Source organism: Anopheles marshallii, chromosome 3, assembly GCF_943734725.1.
Source record: "Anopheles marshallii chromosome 3, idAnoMarsDA_429_01, whole genome shotgun sequence".
In the NCBI taxonomy this organism is placed as follows: domain Eukaryota; kingdom Metazoa; phylum Arthropoda; class Insecta; order Diptera; family Culicidae; genus Anopheles; species Anopheles marshallii.
This window is the reverse complement of record NC_071327.1, coordinates 77,082,171-77,104,317: the sequence shown is the minus strand read 5'-3', so window position 1 is coordinate 77,104,317 and position 22,147 is coordinate 77,082,171. Positions and strand designations below refer to the sequence as shown.

The window sequence follows — 22,147 nt, the reverse complement described above, 5'->3', positions numbered from 1 at the left end:
ACAAGCATATTGCCCTACTTGCAGGAAATTGTTCTTTAGGACACTTTTTTGGTTTTCTTCTTCTTCATTCCATCGATGGTTGATGCCAGAGCATCGATATCGCGCGTATCGATGTATCCGGCATCATTCTTTAGCTCCTTACCCGTCGTTCGTCGATTCATAGCACCGCCAGCTAGGTTGCCAACCTTCGCCCAAGCCATGCCCAACAGCTCGAAGGCAAGCTCCTGCTTAAAGAATACAAACCCGATCAACGCAATTAGTACGATCGCTGACAGCGAGCTTTGATTGAGATCGCCCTCAGCCGTTCTTAACTCCGGTGCAAACGGCAACTCCGCGTAAAAGCTACTCGTGTTCGCCACGAACGACACCGACGATAAGCTGTACCGGTAGTTCTTCTCCGACAGCGAGGAGGTTAGCTCGATGTGATAGCTCTTCCCGTCGAAGGGAATGCGCGGGAAGAACACCATAATGCCCGGGTTAATCTTCGACTTGGGATTAAGCGGCGATTCGATGCGCTGTGTATGAACGGGAGAATCACTTCCCTTTTTGTACAGTGCAATTTTGAGCGTCTTGTAGTGATCGTTTTGGGACGCGACAACACGCACGGTCACATCGACAAACGCCAGCGGACTGATGGCGATTAGATTTACGTCACGTGTGTCCGCCTTCTCTATTGACACGACTCGTTCGCGTGGAATGGAACGATCGATCGCGGCCGTTGGTCCCGCACCGGTGCGTACACGTACCCGATACTGACAACCGGGCGTTAACCCACGGATACGATACTGGCCGTTGAATTCGCTCGTTGCCTCTTCGAGCACATTACCGCACGTGTCGTCTGTTACCGCTTCAACCGCCACATTCGGGAACGGTTCTCCATTTAGTGAGGTTATTGAGCCGAAAATAGAGAACTGAGTCCGTTTGCCGACAAGCTCCTCCTGCACGGTGGCTCCTTCCTGTACCTTAATCAGCTTCGAGTTTGGCCGGAACTCGTACTCCTTCATCATCGCTCGCAGGTAGTATTCGCTGGGCGACAGCGAGTGGAACTTGATCGTACCATCATCCCCGGTGACCATATTTTTACGATAGCTTTCCGCACCGGACAAGGACAACAGTACGCCCGACAACCGATTGCCGGCATCATCCTTCACCGTGACGATAATTTCACACAGCTTGTGACCGCTGAATGAATTGCTCGATCGGTCGAATGCAGAAAACACGTATGATTCCTTCTCGGCGGACAGTTCCACAGCTAGCGATGGATCGATCGGACCAAATCGAAACTCGCCACGCTCATTCGTTTGAGTTACCTGTGATGCGAGATCTGCGTTCTTGGGGAACATTAGTGTAATGGTGGCATCCTTCACCGGTGGATCGGTACGTCCGTTAATGAGCAGACCCTTGGTAGCTCTTAACTTACTGGAAACATCTGCACAATCGCTACCGCCCGTCACGACCAGTTGGGTTGGGTTAAACAGCATAATATCACTTTGCGGCACCAGCGTTATACGTTCGCCCTGTTCGAGATAAAACTCTTTCCGATACACGAACCCACCATCGGTGCGTGTATCAGTTAGTTCGAAGTCTATAAACTCTCCAGTGGTTTCACCGTCCCGTAGTACCTTCACACGGTAACGCTCCTTTTCTTCTGCTACTAGCTTTACCAAATTACGATGACTCTTGGCATTGACCGAGATAGGGGATGAACTGGCGGTATTAAACTCTGTCGCAGTTGTTTCCTCAAACCGATGGCACCCACTCAAGCGCATTTCGTAAGCCCCGGCGCGCTTCACACAGAACATGTTCATCCCAGCGGTCAGTACGATCTCTTCCTCTTTTGTTGGAGCATTTTCCTCCTTCGTATCCTTCCAGCGATAAGCCATAGTAGCACCGTGGCTAGACAGAATCGAAACTATATAGCCCGTCTGCACAAAGTCCGGTACCGTTTCCTTGGCAGTTTTGATGTTGATTTTAACCGTATTCGATTGCCAACATAGTTTTGAGCTTGGAACACTTACTTCGTAGCTACCGGGCAGTACATTCTGGAAGGTATACGCTCCCGCATCCGATACCGGTGCCTGTACTTCCTGACCAACCGCGTTTCCGTTGCTATCCAGAGCCTGCAATGTGACCGCCAGATCGCCGCATGATTCCCGTTTGGTTAGACAACGTACTTCCCCCGTAACCGTGGCTCGTAACTGCGAAAACACGATCCCTTCCACGGGTGAATAGTTTACCTCGATCGTTTGAGTAACGGGGAAGAATTGGATACCGCTGGCGTGCTCCTCATCGCTCGTTAACACCTGCACCGTGTACTGTCCATTTTCGAGGAACGTACACCACTCACCGGTACCTTCACGGCTCGTCACCTCCACCATCATGGTGGATGCTTTTTTCGTGATCGCGACACGGTGCGCCTTCTTCGAGATGACCTGTCCGCACACCTTAAAGCCGGACACGAGTACGTCCGGTAGGGATGGATTGGCGAGCGACACTTTCACGATGTGATCCTTAAACTGTAGATCTTCCGCTTGGACTTGGATCGTGTATGTGGCCGGTTGAATGTTTTCCAGCGTGTAGCTACCATCCTTACCGGTAATTGCGATTTCACGACCGTTCAGTTTTACCCGTGCGTTTGCAACACTTGGACCGTTGGGTGAGCGCAATACCCGACCCGATACACTGAATCCTGTCACTTCGAAGTTTTCCTTCACCCGGAGACCATCGTTGCCGACCACAAGCTCTACCGCTTCGGGACGAATGTGAAACTTAATTTTGCTATCGCTAAAGTGCGGACGAATAAGATATTTGCCGCGGGACACACCGGGAAATAGATAGCTGCCAGTGTTTTTGTTTGGAGTCGTAAAACAGAGTGGAGCCGATTCGTAAGCTTTGTTGCCCGAGTTTGCTACTGATGGCACGCTATCGGAAGAACATTTGACGACTGGTTTTTGCTGCAATGAAAAACGGTTGTTCGTATAGTATGCCATTAAAGCTTAACGTTCTTTACTTACATCCTTCGCACTGTACAGCAAGAAGCCAACATTCGCAAACGGTTGTCCATCGCTGAACACGCTGCCTTCCACGTCGAAGCCCGAAACTACGAGTGATCCTGCCGGTATTTCGGTGTTGCCAGAAGCGACCGTTACCTTGTACTCCGGATGCTCAAAGTGCCACTTCTGATGCTGCACCTTCACTACGTACCGGCCCGGTTTGATCGGAGTGAACGAAAACACACCATTTCCGTTCGTGATCGTTTGGCCGATTTTGCTGCCATCCTCCGCCACTAGGTCTACGCGTACGTTCCGTGCCCCAGTGTCGGACATGCCACGAAATTCAACGCGCCCCGTTATGCCAAAGCCTTTGAAGAGAAAATTCACATCCTTGCCCTGGCTGCACACGTCCGTCTGGCCGTCGAATTTGATCTCCACCTGTTCCGGTTCGAAGCTCCAACCGGGCGGTGGTATCACCTTCAACACATAGCTGCCCTTATCGTACACCGGGATGAAGTAGTACCCATTCGAAGGTGAGCATTCAGTTTTGATTTTCAAGCTGCCTTGGGGTGTGAATCTAGAACGGAAAAATGTACATCATTTACAACCATACCGTTCGCTGGCTATGCTCTCCCCTCGGAACCGTGTCCCACGTTAATTAAATTAACCGAAATAGGAAGACTTACAGTCCGACCTCCACTTTGCTCAGATCGAGCTCGGAGTTAACGTTCTTCACAAAGCCACCGCAGCCGAAAACTTCGTCGGCCGTGCAATAGCCAAACAGCAGCACGAACGCCAATCCCAACACCGCAGAATGTACCATTTTCTGCGAATGTTTTGTGTGATAAATTGGGATGAAAATGACCGCAAAACCCGGTGCCACTCGAAATTGCACCTTTTTCCTCGATGGAATGAAGAGAACTACAAAGATCGGATTGACAGAACAGGTGTGATGTGGTTGTCATCTGTTTGTCAATTCTCCTCCGTGAAAGTGTTGCCAGAAGCACTTTGATTTCTCTTAAAAAAAAAAAATAAATTAAGTATGGTAAATGTGATACTAGTTTTTGTGATTACTATTGCCAATTTGTTGCACATTTATGAAAATGCTAACATTCCAAAGAAAAGCAAAATGCACGTTTCCAAAACTTCTCCATAACTGTTCACATTGCACATGTACACACTTTTTGTTCACAACTGTATGAACAACAAACAGATGCCGGCTAGGCTTGTTGTACTCTGCAATACGTAAACGAAGGCGAAACGTTCAGTGTAAAATGGGTGATAATAACGCATTCGTATTGGATAATGGTGCATTTTATGCAAAACTCGGTTTATCCGATGCTTCGGAACCTAAGTAAGCCTAAAATACCCACCACATGGTTTTAGTTTCAATGTTGTTCATCGTGTTATTCTGTGTTTTAGAACCATTCTGAACTGCATCACAAAAGCCAAATCGGAAAGAAGACGACCGTTCATTGGAAACCAGATAGAAGAGTGCCGGGACGCTTCAGGACTGTTTTACATTTTGTGCTTTCAGCGTGGTTATCTGGTGAACTGGGATGTACAGAAAACGGTTTGGGATTATTTATTCAGTCCCGATTGCTGTCCGGTTCAATTTTCCGAGACCCCACTGCTCATCACGGAACCACTGTTTAATTTCGGATCAATCCAGGAAGCGATGCTGGAAATTCTGTACGAAGAGTACGACTGCGATGCAGTTTGTAAATCTACGGCGATTGATTTAGCGGCCTTCAATTTCACGCACACCGAAGGAATCGAGGAACAGCAAAGACCACTGGCGTGTGTGGTGGTAGAGATGGGATTCAGCTTTACCCACGTCGTCCCTTTCGTGAAGGGTAGCAAAGTAAAGGAAGCGATACGACGCATTGACGTTGGTGGAAAGGTGTTAACGAATCATCTCAAGGAAATCATCTCCTATCGACAGCTGAACGTGATGGATGAATCGTACGTTATAAATCAGGTAAAGGAGGACAGTTGCTTTGTGTCACAGAATTTCAACGAAGACATGCGAATAGCGCGTAAACGGTTCCCCGATAATACGATCGTGCGAGAATACGTGCTACCGGATTATACGCAGATTCGGCGTGGATTTTTGCGCAACCCACACGATGCTTCTAGTGGGGACGTTGGAGAAGAACTGCAAACGGTTAAGCTAGGGAATGAGCGGTTCGTCATACCGGAGATACTGTTTCACCCATCAGACGTGGGAATACAGCAGATGGGTGTACCGGAAGCGATAGTGGATGCAATCAACCTATGTCCGGAAGAGACACGTCCTCATCTCTTTGCAAACATTGTCGTGTGTGGAGGATGTGCACTGTTCCCGGGCATGCAGTCGCGTGTGGAAAGGGACGTTCGTGCTTTAGCGCCCGATGAGTATGAAGTTAACGTAACAGTACCGGAAAAGTAAGTGGACCCATTTCATCGTAATTTCCCGTATGATCCATAGTTTTTGTTTCCATTGCAGTCCGATCACATATGCCTGGCATGGTGGAAAGAAGTATTCACAGTCGCTTAGCTTCATGAAATCGTGCATGAGCCGCAACCAGTACGAGGAGTACGGCACCAGGCATCTGGTGGAGAAGTACGAAAGCTAGCGGCGCAAGAAAACCAACCGCAAGCAGGAAGATATATCAGGTAAACTGAAGTTACTTTATTACATTCCTACCGTTACATTAAAAAAACATCGTCCTCTCTCCATCATGAAAATAGAAATTGTCATGCTAGGTAAAACGGTGTGCAATTATTATAGTAATGTGAACTGTTTTCTAATCTCTGGCTTTGTTGTTTTATCCTCTAACAAACATGCATTTCGTCAACGGGGAATAAGGCTAGCGCACTCGATTCGTCTGCACCCTTCCCGCCTACGAACGGGAAACGATTCCGTTTTGTCCTCATAGTGTATTCCAACATCGACGATAAAGACGGGATGGATAATACGATGCAGATGTGTGTTACTATAGATGGTACCCCGTATAGATTAACGGGCACCAGTTACGCACGTTACGAGACAAATTAAAACGTACACATACACTTTGTCTGCTGGTGGAAATTGTCCACAAACGGATGTGCCAGATAAACGAGACTCTCTATCAATTAACCGTGTCGCTTACAATGAACATTAGGATGGAGAATATGAGAATCAGTTCCGAACACAAATATAACACATATAACATGAACACGCACACAACACATTTCGGAGCGGTGTAATGGGAGACTGGTACTGCTAACTATATGTGTACGCAGAGCATTGCACGGATCCTGCGGATGAGCTGCACACCATGGCGAACTTAATACTGTTGGCGCCTCCGAGCAGCGCGCTGCTTATCGAACCGTAGTTCCATCTCCTCCAGCACCTTGGGCGTATAGCGAACGACCAGCTTTACCGAGCCAACCGCTTGCTTGAGCAGCTCGACGGCCTTTTCGTGATTTTCACCCTCGACGGACACACCATTCACGGACAGCAGCTGATCACCACGCTTAAGCCCTCCGTGCCGATCGGCCACACCGCCGGGAATGATACGCGAGATGTAGATGGGCGAATTTTGTTCCTTGCCGCCCATCACATTAAACCCGAGCCCTTCGTCCGTTTTGGGCAGCTCGACGACGCGCGGATGGGCGTGTCCTTCGCTGGCGGCGAATGCTGCAATCGTGGCCTTGGCCGTAGCAGACGCACGCACATCGAGCGAACCCTGGATGTCGACCGTTTCGTAAACGTGCTCGTACACTTCCCGCACAGCGTTCAGGAAATCACTCTGCAGCACTTTTTGCAGGGCCGCCAGTTTGGTGGCGGGCACTTCGCCGCTCATTTGCAACTTTTCCAACAATTCGATTGAGCGTTTTACATCTGCAAAAGGAAGCGAATAAACGTGCATTATAGATTGTCGACAAATTACGGGGTGACTGGTCAACATATTGACCTTCCACATTACCTTTCGCCAGCGTTAGGGGCTCGCATACGTTTGCCATTTTATTGATTTGTTTATCTATAACTTCAAGACGACACTCTGCACACGATACACGAGCGGATGGTGTTTGATAGTTCACGAAATGTCGTATGTGGAACCTTTATTTGCCGTGGAAATCGCACGTACACGTTTCGCTTTGCTGGTAGTGTTTATTATTATTTTAAGCAGCTCTTTTTACTTTTTGGGGGGCGCACTCTATGAATAGCATACAGGGTTAATATTTTTCCCCAGTTCCGCACCCAGGACCAACAGCAAACGAAAACACACCAACACTAGCACAAGTAAAGGGTGAGGATAGGTGGCCATCCACTGTGACATTTTGTTGATGAAAGCTATTGTGAATTATTTATTTCAATTGGGTTATTTGGTTTACTGAATTTCAGAAGGCCGCTGAATATTGATTTAATTTAGAATTGGAAATGACTAGAGTATTCGCAGAATAGCAAACATATTTTGCCGGGGACCATGACACTGTGCATCAACAAGTGCACAAGGTTTATACTGTGTCGACTTTTTTTGTTTGCTATTGTTGCATTTGAATTCGAATGACCGACGCCTAAATGTATGCAACACTGTGTTTTTTGTGTCGACCTCAAACAAACTCAATCCATTCACTTTAAAAATCATATTTTCTCCAGAATAAACATGATTTAAAACACGGCAATTCAAAAATCGGAAAACGACTAAATTGAACATTTGCAATATAAATAAAAAGACCGCAGATAATACCAACGATAATCAGGGACAAGTTTAAAAACATATGCATCTGCATCATATTGCCATTGCAGTGTTTGATTGAAGATTCTACAATTATATTTATCATTATAAACTCACAGTTTAAGATAGAAACATATGTTTCCTTTTTTACAGAGGGCCCAAGAGCGGTTTATTGATAGGCCGGTGATAAAGGGATAAACAAGGTTCAACAGTAAAACAAAACGGCTACAACAAAAAACAGTCGCGTTATCAAATTAACCACGAGCGCGATATCGATTAGTAGTCGAGTCCCGGACAATCTTTGATGTGTGTTTCCAACGTAAGAAAATCCCCGAATACGTTGTTACAGTGAGGGCAAGGTTCGATCTGCCGTTCAAAGACTCCGGGCGATGTGCCGTACAGCTTCATTCCATCCGTTTTCGTCGCACGGATGGTTTGGCGAGGTGAGGATGGGTTTACTCTGCTAAAAAGTAAATATAGCACCTCATGTTAACACCCACATTTGCCATCGACATGGGGGAAAGGTGAGCATGGTACCTGTTTTGTGCGTGGTCCATCGATAGTTGATGATTCTTCTGCAGCAGTGTTTGCATCTCGGCTGTGATTCGGTTCTTCTCGATCAAAAGCTCCTGATAGGCGTTACGTTGTTCGGCTAAATCGGTTTTACATACTTCCAGCTGTGCTTGTAGAGACACCAACTCCATTGTGGTGCCATTTCGTGGATCGTTTCTTGTTTGAACACCACCGATGATCCTTGATTTGTCTGTCATCTCGTGGCTGAGAATGTTTGCACGACACTTCATGAGCGCATCCTGCAGACCTCCCAAACACGTTTTCATGTTGCTCAAATCATCGATGTAAACTTTGTGCTGGGTTAAAGTAACAATAGCAAGAAGTTATTCTTCGAAATGCACTTATTTCACACAATGCTCACCAATTTCTCTTGTTCAAGCAACTTTTCCCGAAGTTGCTCATTGGAACTCTCCAGCATCTGGTTACGCTTGACGTACTCGCGAAGAATGTCCTTAAGTTCGTCCATTATTAAATTGCTTTTGAACAAACTGCCCGCAACGAAATCCCTTTCAACATTCCCCAATTGCTTCAGTTATCGTCTCGATTTGTTGTCTTCAAATGTTACGAAGCTTCTGCCTTGGTAGAGCCGCGAATCGTACAGCAAAACCGTAAACTCCATGCGTGTTGTGTTAATCCAAGATCAAACTTATCTTTTTGGCACCCTCCCACCATTGCCAGTTTCGTTTGCAAATCGCCGATAAGGGCCGATATATCACAATGATGCCCGAAAGGGGTGAAAAGGGCCAGCTCCTATCGAGCGTTTGATTATTTTTGATGACGAACAGAGTGATAAGCTGTGATTTGGTTCGATTATTGACGTAGACCAAGCAAGACCAAACTGCAGCTAGGGCAGTTGTACATTACCACTGAGCGAGATCACACATTGGTTTGTTGTTTAATTTCAAAATGTATCTTAAAGAGAGCGCATCTGTGCACAGAGGTGGAGGTATTCATACAAAGTTATTTTATTGAATTTTTGCATACATTTAGGCGCAGTAAGTACGTTCCAGCTGGGTTATGACGTAATGGATAATTCAAATCTCGACACGTGAAAAAAGTAAACCGCTAGTGCAGAATTTGTCCTTTTTGTTTTGCTCTGCTGCAATCAGATGTTCATGAAACAATCGCTATCAGTCCGGAATTACAACATTGAGATTAGCACGGCATGTCGAACGGAATGATGTTTACTATCTGCTTTATGTTTCTACGTTTCCTTGTTTGCACATTCAACGCTAGCTGATAACAATCTTTTAGCGCCATGTATTGCTTGCTTTCCTTCATACATTTTTTTTTGTAATTCCGTTTTTTTTTATTTTAAAACAAAATCAACTTTATTTGCATGGCATTCCTAAAAATTATTCGATAAAAAAAAAACACACTAACAGTTAACGACAAAACCATCCGCGTATTCAGTGAAGGCTTTTTTTAATTCAAAATGCACACAACACTAGTGACTGAAGATCTATTCAATTATTATTGCACTGTTCCAATTCCAGTACACCTGGGGGTCGAATTTACGTGATAACAGTCGGAGCATTGCGGCCGGTGAAGGTTGGCAGTTTGGAAACTTCGAGCGCAATGTCAATCAAGGGTTTCAACATTTCCGACGCACTTCCCAGTACGTTCTCCTTCTCGTACGAGTCGATGTACAGCCGCACGGTTGCACCAGAGCTACCCGTACCACTGAGACGCATGACGATACGGCTACCGTCGGTGAACACAATTCGCAGCCCTTGCTTGGTCGACACAGACTTATCGATCGGATCGTTGTAGCTAAAGTTATCGCCCAGCTTCACCTTGTACGTCTTGCCACCGGCGCTCAATTCTTTGCCAACAAACGCGGGATCGGTGATGGTTTTCTCCAGTGTGTCCATCATCTCGTTGCACGGTGCCAAATCGCACTCTTCATAGTCGTAGCGTGTGAAGTAGTTCCGTCCGTAGCGCTTCCAGTGCTCCACACAAATCTCCTCGATGCTTTTGCCCGTGTGTGACATGATCGAGAGCCAGGCCAACACTGCCCACACGCCGTCCTTTTCGCGGATATGGTTGGAGCCTGTGCCGAAGCTTTCCTCACCGCACAAACACAGCCGGCCAGCGTCCATCAGATTACCAAAATACTTCCAGCCGGTTGGTACCTCGAACATTTCCTTGCCCAGTGCCTCTGCCACCCAATCGACGGCGGAAGCGGTTGGCATGCTTCGGGCAAGCCCCTGTACACCGTTACGCTTGAAGTACGGAATGCACTCCAGATAGTGTGCGATCACGGCCAACGAATCGCTCGGTGTCACAAAGAACGCTTTACGGCCGATGATCATGTTACGATCACCATCACCATCGAACGCTGCTCCGATGTCGTAATCTCCTGCCCGCACCGTATCCACCAGATCCTTGGCGTACGTCAGATTGGGATCCGGATGTAATCCGCCAAAGTCAGGCAGGGGTGTCGTATGGACAACGCCATCCTTCGGTGCGCCCAAACAATTAATGAAGATCTCGTTCACATAGCTACCCGTTACACCGTTCATCGAATCGATTCGCATCTTGAGCGGTGCCCCACCGGGACGTGACTTTCCACTCACAAAGCTACGTAGCTGTTCGAAATCAAAGATTTCCTTCATTAGCAAAACGTAGTCGGATACGGAATCAATCACTTCCACCGTGAACGGGTTTCCGTTCACCTCAGCATTGGTCACTCCAACCTTGCCGACATCCACCGCGACGGACGCAATTTTGTACTGCTTAATTTCACCCGACAACGCGTAGATTTTGTTCGTGAAAGCGTCCGGTGCTGGGCCACCATTTTCGCAGTTGAATTTAATGCCAAAGTCATTCTCTGGGCCCCCCGGATTGTGTGAGGCGGTTAGGACAATTCCACCGAGCGCCTTGTGGCGGCGAATCAGACTCGATACGGCCGGTGTCGAAAGGATACCGTTTTGGCCGAGCAGAATCTTGCGTACACCGTTGGCGGCACAGAGTCGCACAATCAGTTCGCTAGCTTCCTTGCAGAAATAGCGACCATCTCCACCAAGAACGAGCGTGGAACCGGCCAGAGCTGGGCCATTAGCGTCCAGAATGCACTGAACGAAGTTTTCCGTGTAATTCTTCTGCGTGAATACTTTTACCTGGAAGGTGAAGGCTTCTTATAGGATGCTTCTACGTTAGGTACGCGTAATGTGTTTTTACCTTCTTCCGAAGACCACTGGTGCCAGGTTTTTGACCCTCGAACGGAGTGGTTGCGACAGTTTCGATCGTTACGCTCATGTTGATGCGGAATGAAGCGCCTGCTGCTCGATGAATTTGTTTCGAATGGTTCAGTGGTAAAGCTGCCCTGCTCACCTTTTTCGCAACGCACACTCCAAGCAAATAAACGCTCCGTGTGATTCGACAGATACGAGAACCTTCCGTCCAGCTGCGATGAGCAGATAAGCCAGCAAGCACAACTGCTTCGAAGATCCGAAAAACTCCTTTCTATTTGAAATCACCTTCAGTCAAGGTCGAAAGAAGACAATTTGTCAACTTTGCGTTTGTTCTTGACAGAATGATAACAAACGCCGACCCAAGTTAGATAGACACGCTGAGAAAAGGTGTGTTTTAATCATTTCTTCAGAAAAGTCATGTTTTAATGGTTCAAAAAGACCGATTTCGCAGGAATCGATGTGTGATAATAAGTTTTGAAAATTATTAACACAAAATGGAAACGAGTTAAGCACAAAAAATTGCACTGTTTTTAAATCTGGACTGTTCACAGTGGTCGAAGCAATCAAAGAAAAAAGCTGTTTGACCCATGCGTTGGGCTACGATTTGAATAAATAACTATATTTTTAATTTATTTCAGTTGAGCTGATACATTATATAACACTAATTTAATTTAATTCCAATCGTTTTTGAAAAAATAAAATTGACCGTGACTGCCCCACCGGTTTCCTTGCGTCAAACTTGGCAAAACGTCAAAACGGCGTCAAACGACCGACCACTGTGCGCGTAGTTCGATGTGTTGGAACTTGGCCAGTGAAATTGGTATGCCAACATAACATTATTTCTTTACAACGTGTACGTTCGAACCGCCCGTAGAAAGTATTTACCTTCGTCCGATTCGTTTTCGGCACAGTACCGTCAAGTTGGTAAGTAAATGGAACAGTAACTAGTGTGGTGTTGATACAATCGTGAACTGTGCAGACGATAATCGCAAACGTTATTTGCACCCTCCAGCAACGAGATGAAAAGCTACCTGTACGCTCTGCTTGCGCTGCTCGCCGTCAGCCAACTTGGATTGGCCAACGAGGAAAATACGGCTCGTCTGCTGGTTTCGAAGCACATTTTGAACAAATATCTGGTAGAAGCACGTGATATTGTTGTAAAGTACACGCTGTACAACGTTGGATCCGGTCCCGCCGTGAACGTTCACTTGGGTAAGTTGGAGTTGAAATCTAAACCGAATTTTCTTCCGGCCGGTGTGCATGAGTGCAAGTGGCTAACCAAATCAATCTTCTTTATAGTGGACAATGGATTCCATCCGGAAGTATTCGAAGTGGTCGGCGGGCAACTGTCCGCCTCGATTGATCGCATTGCGCCACAGACCAACGTAACGCACATCGTTGTTGTGCGGCCGAAAACGTACGGATATCTTAACTTCACCGCCGCCGAGGTTAACTACATGGCGACGGAAGATGCGGCTGAACCTCAGTTCACCATCAGCTCGGAACCGGGCGAGGGTGCCATTGTGGCCGAAGCACAGTTCAACAAGCAGTTCAGCTCGCACTATCTGGACTGGCTGGCGTTTGCCTTGCTGACGCTGCCCTCTCTCGCCATCCCGTACGCGATGTGGTACAGCTCAAAGTCAAAGTACGAAGCGATGGGCAAGTCGGCCAAGAAGGCGAACTAAATCGCACAACACAGTAGTCGTTAGGACACCATCTATCGAAGCAGCAGGCAGCAGCAACATAATGGAAGCTGGAGATGTGCTTTGGCAACCGATTTTCCCGTTGTTGATAGTGGATCGCCGACTCAACCATCCATCTTGAAGACTAATTTAATTTGTAAGGAATTCCTAGCAGTGTGCCCTTATCTCACGGCTACTCTTTCCGGAGTGCAACATCGAACTTTTTTTTATTGGTCCCGTCAAGGAGGAACCCCTTGAAGCACAATTGAAATAGTTTTCATCATTCTAAACATCCACATTGCATCACTTCACAATGCTCCGTGGTCGCGAGGAAAGGCAAAGACAGACAGAAACTGTGAAAAGAGATTGAAAACTGGTACCTTTTCATTCGGTTTGTGAATAAACTCAACGAACTGTGTTCGTGAACAAGTGACATGAGTTGTGTGATCGGTTTTATTTAATACATGTAATGCAATTGCTTTGGAAGTTGAAATTCGTCTTATAACTGATAGGAACTATAGAATTCATTAACGCTCAAAGAGCAAGATTTTTTACAGCTCAACTACGTTGCGTGCTTCTTGAAAACTCCTCTACGCGGTTTGCTACGAACGTGTTTCAGAATGGAATCGTAATTTTTCGAACGGCTGCCCATTGCGATGGGTGTTGAAAAAGCGGCGGCCAGCTCCAACTGTGGCGTAGAATCTTGCGTATCGTCCGTCGTCGAATCATTTTGCGGCAGTACCTCGATCAAACCAGCCTGTTTCAAACGATCGTAACATGCCATGCCGGGTTCGATGCAGCTTATCAACGGGATGTTTTTCTTCGTGAGAAAGGCCACCCGCAACAAACACTCGTTTATATCGAGTGTAGGTTTTGTCAGCTTCTCATCTTCCGTCCAGAGAATTTCGCTAAGTTCCGTGGCAACATAATTACGAATTTGCTCGGGACTCGGTGTTATGTAGCGTTTAGTTACGCGTGATGATGATGCAAGGCTCTGCGAAGAACTTGCCTGCAAACGCAACGGCGGCAGCTCGTCATTGTGGACGGCCACCGGCGATGCATCCTTCTCATCGTGCTCGTACACATAATCGGTACCCTCGACAACATCCCGAGACTCGAGCACTTCCTTACGGATCTTGTTAAACAGTGGATTGATGTACTGGACTACCGCATACTGCAGATCTTGCAGTGCGGACGCATTGCCCATCACTACCTGGAAGAAGTAAGAGCGCAGTGCTTTGGCATCGAGCTCAACATCGGGATAGTGAACGCGGAACATTTGCCAAAACGAAATATCCCATGCATCTTTAGCGATGGCTTGCCGGTGGTAGAAAAAATGCACCATCTGGTGAGCTAGCGTGCACGGTTGCTCCTCTGAAAAAAGGGCAATGGCGTTAACATAGCTCTTGTTCGCCTCTATTATTAGTATCAATTACCTGAAGATGAGATCAGATCTGAAGAGGTTGTTTCTTCTAATTCCATGTTTTCGTTCAATTGCCGTAAAACGCCCGACACGAAGCGACGAATGCTAGATGCGGTTTTCACCGTTGTGACAAAAAGCGATTCGAATGAGACCAAGCGATGTACTAAACTGGTACTAACTTTAGTACACATTTCGCATGCACAGTGGGTATGTGGCGCGGTGCATTTTTTTAGTCTAAATTTCATCTGGGGTATTTTTGAATTTACTGTTCTTTTTTTGTGAAATTACGTTACTTTCCTAAAGCTGTGGGATCGGAAATGGCCCTTTCCTTGAAGCAAGCACTATAGGACATGATTATTTTAACGTATCTTTACAATAAAAAAGAGAAAAGAAGTGTTTTAACTGTAGTAAAAGGCTCATTCTGCCTAGAGTGTTTGAAAATGTGAACACAAACATGTCATCTTTGTAAAGATGAGGAAACATGAGACAAAATTTTAAAAAAATGTATAACGCATTGCACAGTATAATAATTTCACTCGCCAAACAAATCTAACGTATTTTAGGCACTAAATTTCAGAGTTTTATTTATTAATTTCTAGATCTTCCAAAGATCACATAGCGATGGACGGAAAGTAAGAAAAACTGCAAAACGCGAAAGCAAGAGTTACAAATAATGAAAGGGAAATGCAAATATTGGAACAAACTACGGGATTGAAGCAATTACGTGTAAAACAAACCACCGTTTAAGAATTCCGACTTATGTCTGCGTCGTAACAATGATTGCAGCGTGTATGCGGTACACTGTTTCAATTAAACCCAGGTGCAACGCACTCACCTTGCAAACACGTACACCATTTAATGCGCTACTCAACACTCGTCGTTCGATGCTGCTTGAGGGCTCATCGATTTCGGGTCAATGTACAGCAACGAGCCTCCCAACACAATCTGCGGAAATATCCGGCCATTGCGTCAACATTGTCTCATCCACACTCATCCCTCCTTTCCTAATCATTGCAGAAGACAGTATCAGATGATCTGATTGATTGTGGCACCACCGGTTCAATGTAGCGCACCGGAGGGCCCAGTTCAATGTCAACCAGCAAACAAGGGCAACTCTGCAGCTTGCACCAGGTTGCGCTGTGATTATTGTTGCGTAAACAACGGTTCTCCTTTCGCTCGGCGATGATGGCACAGCGCATCGGGATATGATAATCGGCAATTACCTGACACCAGCTGTGATGGGCGAACGAGCGCACGCTCGCAAACAACCTGATAAAGCAAGCGACAAAGCAAGGTAAAACATAACCGACCATTGCTGGTGCCATCTTATACGGGAGCTGTTCAGCACACAGAACGCGCTACTTACACCCTTCAATCCGTATTCTGGAAGATGAGCAACCTGGGCGGGATCAACGGGGACGACAATCTGGTTCGATGATTTATCGTCGGTTGGCTCGTGGTCGTGTAGGTACGGCTAAGGTTCCGATGCTGCCGCACCATGTTTACCGAACGGCACGCGAAAAGCTATAAAAAGTACATTCGTTCGTTGGGGCCAACGGCATAACGCTTGCAACAGTGTACCGTGTCATTGGTCCGTGGACATCCCGTCGGTGGGTGAATATAATATTTTGTGTTTGAGTTTCTTCCCTCCCTAAACCGCACGATCGTAGCAAGGATGAAAAGTGTAAGTATCATTGTGTCCTTACCCAGTACACCGGATGTAGTAAGCTCATCCGCTTTTCTTTTTGCAGTTCCTTTTCCTATGCCTGTTCCTGAGCGTGGCCAACTGTAAGCCGGCGGCTATTCTTGCACCTGCCGTGACGTATGCAGTTCCGTTCGGTGTCGCTGCTTCGCCAGCAATCGCTTTAGCTGCAGCGACGGGAGTTGCACCAGTTCTTCCGTACCACACGGTGATGGCACAAGCGCCCGGCATTAACACGGTAACCGAATATCAAGCCATCCCGTACTATCAGAATCCTGTTGCAGTTGTGTCAGATTTCGTGTATTAATAAAAATAGTGTGTGGAAAGTAGTAAGGAACTGAGGGGCAGGCAAATATACTTTTAATATTAATCCCTACTGTAATTATGCACGTTCTAGTTAGGGTTTCTCATCGATGCCATGTGGGACCGCGTCACGGTCCCATGTTCCGGTCGGGGTTTAACCAAAGTCCACCGCTGAACGCGTGCGGCGCGATCGCGCCCCAAACGTCCACTCTTGCCACTACCGAGCTCGTGAGGTGCTAATTTTCATATTTCCCCTCACCAGGGTGGAGATCCGAAGAGGAAAAGTCAACGTTTCTCATGCGGATAGTCCTGTCCCGCCGCGTTTGTAACCGAGTTGGGCTTCCATTTTGAGTGTACCCACGTGAGTTGGTTGTGCACGTGAGAATGGTACCGTTACTGCAGCGGCACAGGGATAAACTGGGAAAACACTCCACTACAAGCAGTACATTCGGCTGTAAAACGCCGTTGGTGTGATTGTAAAGTTTTCCCAGCCTCCGCTCCCTCGGGGTGAGCGCTACTCCCGCACGGACGGCCCGTTCTTCAGCCCCATGCGTTCGGCGGTTTTTGACGGTGTGAAAAGATGGAGGCTTTCGATGGAGCGTAGCGTAGTGTTTGACGTACTTGGACGACAATTTTAATTATATAATGGAATCACATGGCCCATTCAAAGGGCAAACGTTTTCCCGGACGAAGCAGAATTTATTTTGTGCCGTTTTGTGCTGTACGCCGGTGCGAGGGAATGCTGCCGGTTTGACGTGGTTTTGTGTTGTGGCAAGTTTTGATCAATGAGGAAACATTCAACAAAAAATAAAAGCTGGACAGAGGCAACTTTTGAAGTTTTCCTTTTTTTTGTTCTGTAAAAACATATTCCATGCTTATTTGCACATTGTCATTATAACACCCACGGCGAGCGGATTTCTTGCTAATAGGCGTCATAGTAAGTCACGTTGTACTGTTTTCCACACATGTTTCGGAAGAACTAAAATGGCAACATCGGATGTAAGATGCACAACAAACTGTTGCATGCATTTAGGCGCTTCACATCAAAGAGTTTGCTATAAAATTAATGCAAATCGTCAGAATTAAATATTGGAATGCACATAAAAAAAGAGATCTGGAATTATTGTTCTAAATAAACCGATTAACTTGTTGAAGGAAGCATAATGCAACAATAAGTGTCGTAAAGAAATAATGAAAGTTATGCGTTGTGCATACTTTTAGGGGGTAAATTTGTTGTGAGGAGGTTAACAGTTAAAACCCTTGTGTGTCAAGTTTTGGATAGGTATCTCAAGCAGCTAATAAAGTTTCCGTAAAGTTTCATCTTAAAACACTATGTGTTTCTCATAGTGAAGAACAAAGGATCAAAAATAGATATCCAAAAATATTGGCAATGGATAAACAACGCATAATTAAAGTTTGTTCACTCTATACCGTTTTTTTTGAACATAAATGACCTACTTCCGTAAATAAAATTTTATCTTGGGTGGATAATAATTGCTAAGTATTTCAGGACCGAAAGGTAACTGCACTTTGCTTTGCTTAGCAACTTTATGTGTACGATGTGTATGTGTATCTCTCCAATTTAATACCATTACCCTCCCAGCTTTTTATTTTAATTTTCCTCCGTTTATTATTAACGCACAGAGATGTATTTTGCACAATTGAAATTAGGTCAAACGCACTTATTACGTAGTGGGGATGATTACTCCATAACCTATAGAGGCGTTTTCGCGTTCTTCGCTACTCTTGAGTTGAATTATAATTTGTTTAAAAAGAAGAAACTGATTTTCCTTCCTTCCTACCAGCACAGGGATGGTACAGGGCTGTACAATAATCACGGAAGCTATTTCCATATGATGGCGACGAAAACCCGCTGAGAATAGGCCTGGTGGAGCGAGAGATACCACAGCAGTAAGCCCAAGCATCGTTATTATCTGATGTTTGCCGACATGACTTTACAAACAGCAGGATAGGCACAGTTAGCCAGAAAGCCACAGGAACTGGTACAGTAGTTATATTTGCAAAATATAGGTTATCGGTTACGTTTTGTGGCATGTTGTTTTGCAAACTAGCAGTTTAAGTGTTATGCAATAGACTGTAACTAAGGCGATGCGCCTAAAGGTATGCTATGTGTATTAATTACTTAGTGGGATTTAAATTTTGCATACTTTCAGGCGCAATTAAACTCATGATCGTTTTAGCTTTTAACCGTTAATCTTCTTCATCAAATGTGTTCTCGCCCAAGTTGGACACAGATCACTTCAAGCCGCCTAACAACATCCCCAAGCTACAAACCGATTTTTCGTTCTTGGTTAGCCTTCGGCTCTCCGTTTCTCCTTGCAAAACGAAGCCGTACTCCATGATTGTGTTGTTTTGTTAGCTTTCATTCTTTGCTTTACTTTCAATGCGAAACTTTCTCGACTGTCCGCGTGATCCGTCCAGCACCGAACGTCAGCATCACCCATCGAAAAGCGGGAGAAAGTTTGTCCCGCGAAGCCATATGCTTTCACTCTCACTTCGGTGCGTTCGGTGGTACAGCATCCAGCATCCTTCCGTCGGATGCATTCGGGCCTTGTTCGGTTCGGTTCGGTGCGATCGGCCGGTGGAAAACTCTATATAAGACGACCATGTTGCCGTAAGCTTTTCATCAGTTGTTACCAACAGTTGAACCCGAGCTTACCGAGAGCAGTGTGCGAGCTTTTCGCGAGCCAGTTGGGTGTTTGGGAAAACGTTTCTATTCCGACAGAACACATACATTTTCGAACCGATACCGTACTGCCGTAAAGAACACGCAAAAAAAGGATATTAATAGTGCGCCTTAAGAGTGTGACAAAGCGTGCATGTGCAGTTAAAAAACAATACACAAGCGTTCCACAAGGACTTGTACCACTCAAGGAGAGCAGCAGTAGAGTAGAAGATACTGGAAGTGGAGTTTGTTCGATTGTTCAGCTTGGTGTTCAGAGTGTAAAACAAAACGCCAGTCGTGATGATGATGACGCTGGACAAGCTGGACACGGGCAGCAACGGTGGACTGCCGGTGTCGGGCGCGGGACGGCACAGGCGACACGCGGAAAGCAGTACGCCCGAACCGATGGACGGTTTCTACATCGACATCCCGACGCCTTCGACGCGCAGTGTCTCGCCACTGTCGGCGTCCGTGTCACCGGGCAAGGAGAAGTCGTTCAGCTTCTTCAAGAGTGTCTATCGCAAGATAAGCCTCAAATCGAACGACGACGAGCTGGACCAGTTGGGTGTGCACGGTGATGAGGATTCGCGCAGCTCGTCCGTTGATTCCTGTTCGTCGATCAGTGACCACCGAGATCAGCCAGCTGGCAAGGAAGGGGATAGGAAGTTGCAGCTACAGCTCTCCAACCTAGCACTATCCAGTGCGTCCAGTGATTCGGGTGTTAGTGGCGCCACGAAACGGGGCGATGATGGTGAGGAAGGTGACGACGGTGGTCCGGGCAGTGCTGAGGGTGCCAAGGAAAACCGTCGTAAGTCGAGACGATCGTCGGTGCTGCGGCTGTTGGAAAGTCTCGCCATCAATGCCCCGATGCGTTCGCGGTCTCTATCGTGCAGCAACAGCTCGGTGAACAATCTGCTTCACATGAAGGGACGTGAGTCACGGGCGGAGTCCAAGTGTTCACTCTTCAGCACTAACAGCGCCAACAATGGATCGTCTGGCAATGGTGGTGAGCGAATAAGCAAGGAATCGAGCAAACCACCGCCGAAGAAAATATTGCGGCGGCCCGTATCTTACACCTATCTGCGAGGAATCTCCGGTTTGCCGACGCAGCGAGTACCCCGTTCGTCCATCTGCTGTAGCTACTACGGCCGTTAGGGAGGATCGTGTAGCCAATGCGTGGCAACAAAACAACAAACACCATATCATTACTGTTTCGTCTACTAAGCCAACGGTTCGTGGTGATTGCAGGCGGAAGGTACTACCATTTGCACAACAAAATGCAAAGCAAAGAACTGAAATCGCATACTAAGATGAGCCGAACGCTCGCAAACGCAACAATTGGGAACAGATACATAAGTTTTCTAAATTAGTAGACGTAGTGTTTTCTTCTTCTGCCAAAAGTTATCGCTTAGTATGCCGTGATGCGAAAAAAAGCCGTACCTTAGCAACGTAAGAAATCGAATAGTAGTAGGTAACGGAAGAATACGACAAATCGGAAGATGATTGACACCGAGTAAGTTGACCGAGGGACACGAGGGAGATGTTTGCTGACCTTGCAAAACTACAAACTGCCTGGCATCTGTTTCACACAAAGAAACGCTCGAAGGACACTAACCGACCGAACTATTTGCGATAAAAAGTGCAATTATTATACTCGATCGATTGAGATACATTCGTGACGATTGAGGAAGAAGCTAATCTAGTGTGACAAATTCTCTTATGATGATGATGATGATGATTGATGATGATCGGAGTAGCTTCTCTTCGCGTTTCAATAGACAAAAGACACGACACTAAAGAGAAAAAGCGTTGCACTTTCGATAGCCAAAACGCTGCACAAGCGGTGCAGCGGTGTTGCGACGCACTAGCTTACAAATCGAGAAACTATCGCACCTTTAAGAGTTTAGTAGTTTAGCGAAGAAAAACATTCATATTTGCCTCTAGAAGTTATGGCTGACGAGTGGATGGCGTCCGGTTTTGTAAATAAATATTAAAATACTAATTCAAACAAAGTAAATGCGCTTGTGTTGCAGTGTTGAAGAAAATGAACCATTGATATCCGAAAATATTTGCTGTTTTTTCTTTAAATTATCATTACTTTTCAAATTTGATACCACGATTGATAGTACAATCATCAGTATTACGAAGTATATAGCCTTATGCTTCTTACACCGACGGACTTTAGGTAGAAGGCTTGGAATGTTCCAGGAACATTCTACTAAAAAGTATTGTATGATTAACTATCAGACCCTTTCATTATTGATATGTTTTAACAGAGATTTAGTGATAGATTTTTAGAAAGATTTTATTTTTACTAAATCATCAACTCTCTACGTGACTGTATTATTAAAGGACATTCTAATCATTCCAGCCAACTGTTGAATATTCCACACGCATTGAAATATGCATATTTTTAAGCAACCGATGTAAGTTTAAAACCTTTTTTTGACGATAGTAAACAGAAAACACGTTCTTTACAGACGTATTTATCTCCGATTACATTACACAAATTGCTTCCACTTTATGCTTGATTGATTGCATACTTTTAGGCGAATATTATCGTGTGAATATTTTAAAGGTTATTCGTGTCTTTCATACAGTTTGTCAACATGCATTTAACATTTTAAAGCAAATCCGTCATGTCGATCTACACAATCTTTTATTGTCCTAAAATAACCAAACCTTTAAGGCCAAAGGAAACAAAACTATAATTTTTGATCATTATTGCATACGTTCAGACTTTGAAGATCTTAATCATTTTACTATAACATTTAATTCTATCGAAACATTTGAATGGACAAATACAAAATATCTCTCCTTTTTAAAACACCTTTCACCTCTCCTTAAGGCAAAAGAAAATCGTAAATGAAGTCACCGTCAAT

General features: G+C 45.7%; 8 protein-coding genes across 8 annotated transcripts; 3 read left to right on the top strand and 5 right to left on the bottom strand.

The window, feature by feature from the left end:
- Positions 1 to 35: 35 nt before the first annotated feature.
- LOC128712228 (nodal modulator 1) lies at positions 36 to 3,816 on the bottom strand. Its single transcript, XM_053807124.1, has 3 exons — positions 3,680 to 3,816; positions 3,015 to 3,570; positions 36 to 2,954 (listed from the first exon to the last, which is right to left on the bottom strand). The coding sequence occupies exons 1-3, from the start codon at positions 3,814 to 3,816 to the stop codon at positions 36 to 38; spliced, it is 3,612 nt and encodes a 1,203-aa protein (XP_053663099.1).
- Positions 3,817 to 4,267: 451 nt separating this feature from the next.
- LOC128714219 (actin-related protein 6) lies at positions 4,268 to 5,611 on the top strand. Its single transcript, XM_053809095.1, has 3 exons — positions 4,268 to 4,347; positions 4,416 to 5,420; positions 5,482 to 5,611. Exons 1-3 carry the CDS (start codon positions 4,268 to 4,270, stop codon positions 5,609 to 5,611), a joined length of 1,215 nt encoding a protein of 404 aa, XP_053665070.1.
- Positions 5,612 to 6,304: 693 nt separating this feature from the next.
- Positions 6,305 to 6,983, bottom strand: LOC128713469 (protein lin-7 homolog C). Its single transcript, XM_053808330.1, has 2 exons — positions 6,947 to 6,983; positions 6,305 to 6,861 (listed from the first exon to the last, which is right to left on the bottom strand). The coding sequence occupies exons 1-2, from the start codon at positions 6,981 to 6,983 to the stop codon at positions 6,305 to 6,307; spliced, it is 594 nt and encodes a 197-aa protein (XP_053664305.1).
- A 992-nt stretch (positions 6,984 to 7,975) lies between these two features.
- LOC128715214 (optineurin-like) lies at positions 7,976 to 8,738 on the bottom strand. Its single transcript, XM_053810096.1, has 3 exons — positions 8,634 to 8,738; positions 8,237 to 8,568; positions 7,976 to 8,162 (listed from the first exon to the last, which is right to left on the bottom strand). Exons 1-3 carry the CDS (start codon positions 8,736 to 8,738, stop codon positions 7,976 to 7,978), a joined length of 624 nt encoding a protein of 207 aa, XP_053666071.1.
- A 1,048-nt stretch (positions 8,739 to 9,786) lies between these two features.
- Positions 9,787 to 11,533, bottom strand: LOC128715870 (phosphoglucomutase). The gene is made up of 2 exons (XM_053810786.1): positions 11,456 to 11,533; positions 9,787 to 11,394 (listed from the first exon to the last, which is right to left on the bottom strand). Exons 1-2 carry the CDS (start codon positions 11,531 to 11,533, stop codon positions 9,787 to 9,789), a joined length of 1,686 nt encoding a protein of 561 aa, XP_053666761.1.
- Positions 11,534 to 12,488: 955 nt separating this feature from the next.
- On the top strand, positions 12,489 to 13,154 carry LOC128711558 (translocon-associated protein subunit beta). The gene is made up of 2 exons (XM_053806439.1): positions 12,489 to 12,681; positions 12,769 to 13,154. The coding sequence occupies exons 1-2, from the start codon at positions 12,489 to 12,491 to the stop codon at positions 13,152 to 13,154; spliced, it is 579 nt and encodes a 192-aa protein (XP_053662414.1).
- Positions 13,155 to 13,713: 559 nt separating this feature from the next.
- On the bottom strand, positions 13,714 to 14,765 carry LOC128713177 (uncharacterized). Its single transcript, XM_053808039.1, has 2 exons — positions 14,588 to 14,765; positions 13,714 to 14,525 (listed from the first exon to the last, which is right to left on the bottom strand). Exons 1-2 carry the CDS (start codon positions 14,763 to 14,765, stop codon positions 13,714 to 13,716), a joined length of 990 nt encoding a protein of 329 aa, XP_053664014.1.
- A 4,800-nt stretch (positions 14,766 to 19,565) lies between these two features.
- On the top strand, positions 19,566 to 20,420 carry LOC128714901 (uncharacterized). Its single transcript, XM_053809782.1, has one exon. It carries the CDS (start codon positions 19,566 to 19,568, stop codon positions 20,418 to 20,420), a length of 855 nt encoding a protein of 284 aa, XP_053665757.1.
- Positions 20,421 to 22,147: the final 1,727 nt, after the last annotated feature.

What these genes read in the sequence shown, in the direction of transcription:
- LOC128712228 (XM_053807124.1), bottom strand. Translation starts at nt 3,816, where the DNA reads ATGGTACATTCTGCGGTGTTGGGATTGGCGTTCGTGCTGCTGTTTGGC. An exon ending in AGCAAAGTGGAGGTCGGACT is followed by an intron (nt 3,571 to 3,679) that starts GTAAGTCTTCCT and finishes TTTCCGTTCTAG; the next exon opens with ATTCACACCCCAAGGCAGCT. An exon ending in TGCTGTACAGTGCGAAGGAT is followed by an intron (nt 2,955 to 3,014) that starts GTAAGTAAAGAA and finishes TTTTCATTGCAG; the next exon opens with CAAAAACCAGTCGTCAAATG.
- LOC128714219 (XM_053809095.1), top strand. Translation starts at nt 4,268, where the DNA reads ATGGGTGATAATAACGCATTCGTATTGGATAATGGTGCATTTTATGCA. An exon ending in TCCGATGCTTCGGAACCTAA is followed by an intron (nt 4,348 to 4,415) that starts GTAAGCCTAAAA and finishes TCTGTGTTTTAG; the next exon opens with AACCATTCTGAACTGCATCA. An exon ending in AACGTAACAGTACCGGAAAA is followed by an intron (nt 5,421 to 5,481) that starts GTAAGTGGACCC and finishes TTTCCATTGCAG; the next exon opens with TCCGATCACATATGCCTGGC.
- LOC128713469 (XM_053808330.1), bottom strand. Translation starts at nt 6,983, where the DNA reads ATGGCAAACGTATGCGAGCCCCTAACGCTGGCGAAAG. An exon ending in GCCCCTAACGCTGGCGAAAG is followed by an intron (nt 6,862 to 6,946) that starts GTAATGTGGAAG and finishes TTCCTTTTGCAG; the next exon opens with ATGTAAAACGCTCAATCGAA.
- LOC128715214 (XM_053810096.1), bottom strand. Translation starts at nt 8,738, where the DNA reads ATGGACGAACTTAAGGACATTCTTCGCGAGTACGTCAAGCGTAACCAG. An exon ending in TGCTTGAACAAGAGAAATTG is followed by an intron (nt 8,569 to 8,633) that starts GTGAGCATTGTG and finishes ACTTTAACCCAG; the next exon opens with CACAAAGTTTACATCGATGA. An exon ending in ATGGACCACGCACAAAACAG is followed by an intron (nt 8,163 to 8,236) that starts GTACCATGCTCA and finishes TTTACTTTTTAG; the next exon opens with CAGAGTAAACCCATCCTCAC.
- LOC128715870 (XM_053810786.1), bottom strand. Translation starts at nt 11,533, where the DNA reads ATGAGCGTAACGATCGAAACTGTCGCAACCACTCCGTTCGAGGGTCAA. An exon ending in CCAGTGGTCTTCGGAAGAAG is followed by an intron (nt 11,395 to 11,455) that starts GTAAAAACACAT and finishes TTCACCTTCCAG; the next exon opens with GTAAAAGTATTCACGCAGAA.
- LOC128711558 (XM_053806439.1), top strand. Translation starts at nt 12,489, where the DNA reads ATGAAAAGCTACCTGTACGCTCTGCTTGCGCTGCTCGCCGTCAGCCAA. An exon ending in CGCCGTGAACGTTCACTTGG is followed by an intron (nt 12,682 to 12,768) that starts GTAAGTTGGAGT and finishes TCTTCTTTATAG; the next exon opens with TGGACAATGGATTCCATCCG.
- LOC128713177 (XM_053808039.1), bottom strand. Translation starts at nt 14,765, where the DNA reads ATGTGTACTAAAGTTAGTACCAGTTTAGTACATCGCTTGGTCTCATTC. An exon ending in AGATCTGATCTCATCTTCAG is followed by an intron (nt 14,526 to 14,587) that starts GTAATTGATACT and finishes CCCTTTTTTCAG; the next exon opens with AGGAGCAACCGTGCACGCTA.
- LOC128714901 (XM_053809782.1), top strand. Translation starts at nt 19,566, where the DNA reads ATGATGATGACGCTGGACAAGCTGGACACGGGCAGCAACGGTGGACTG.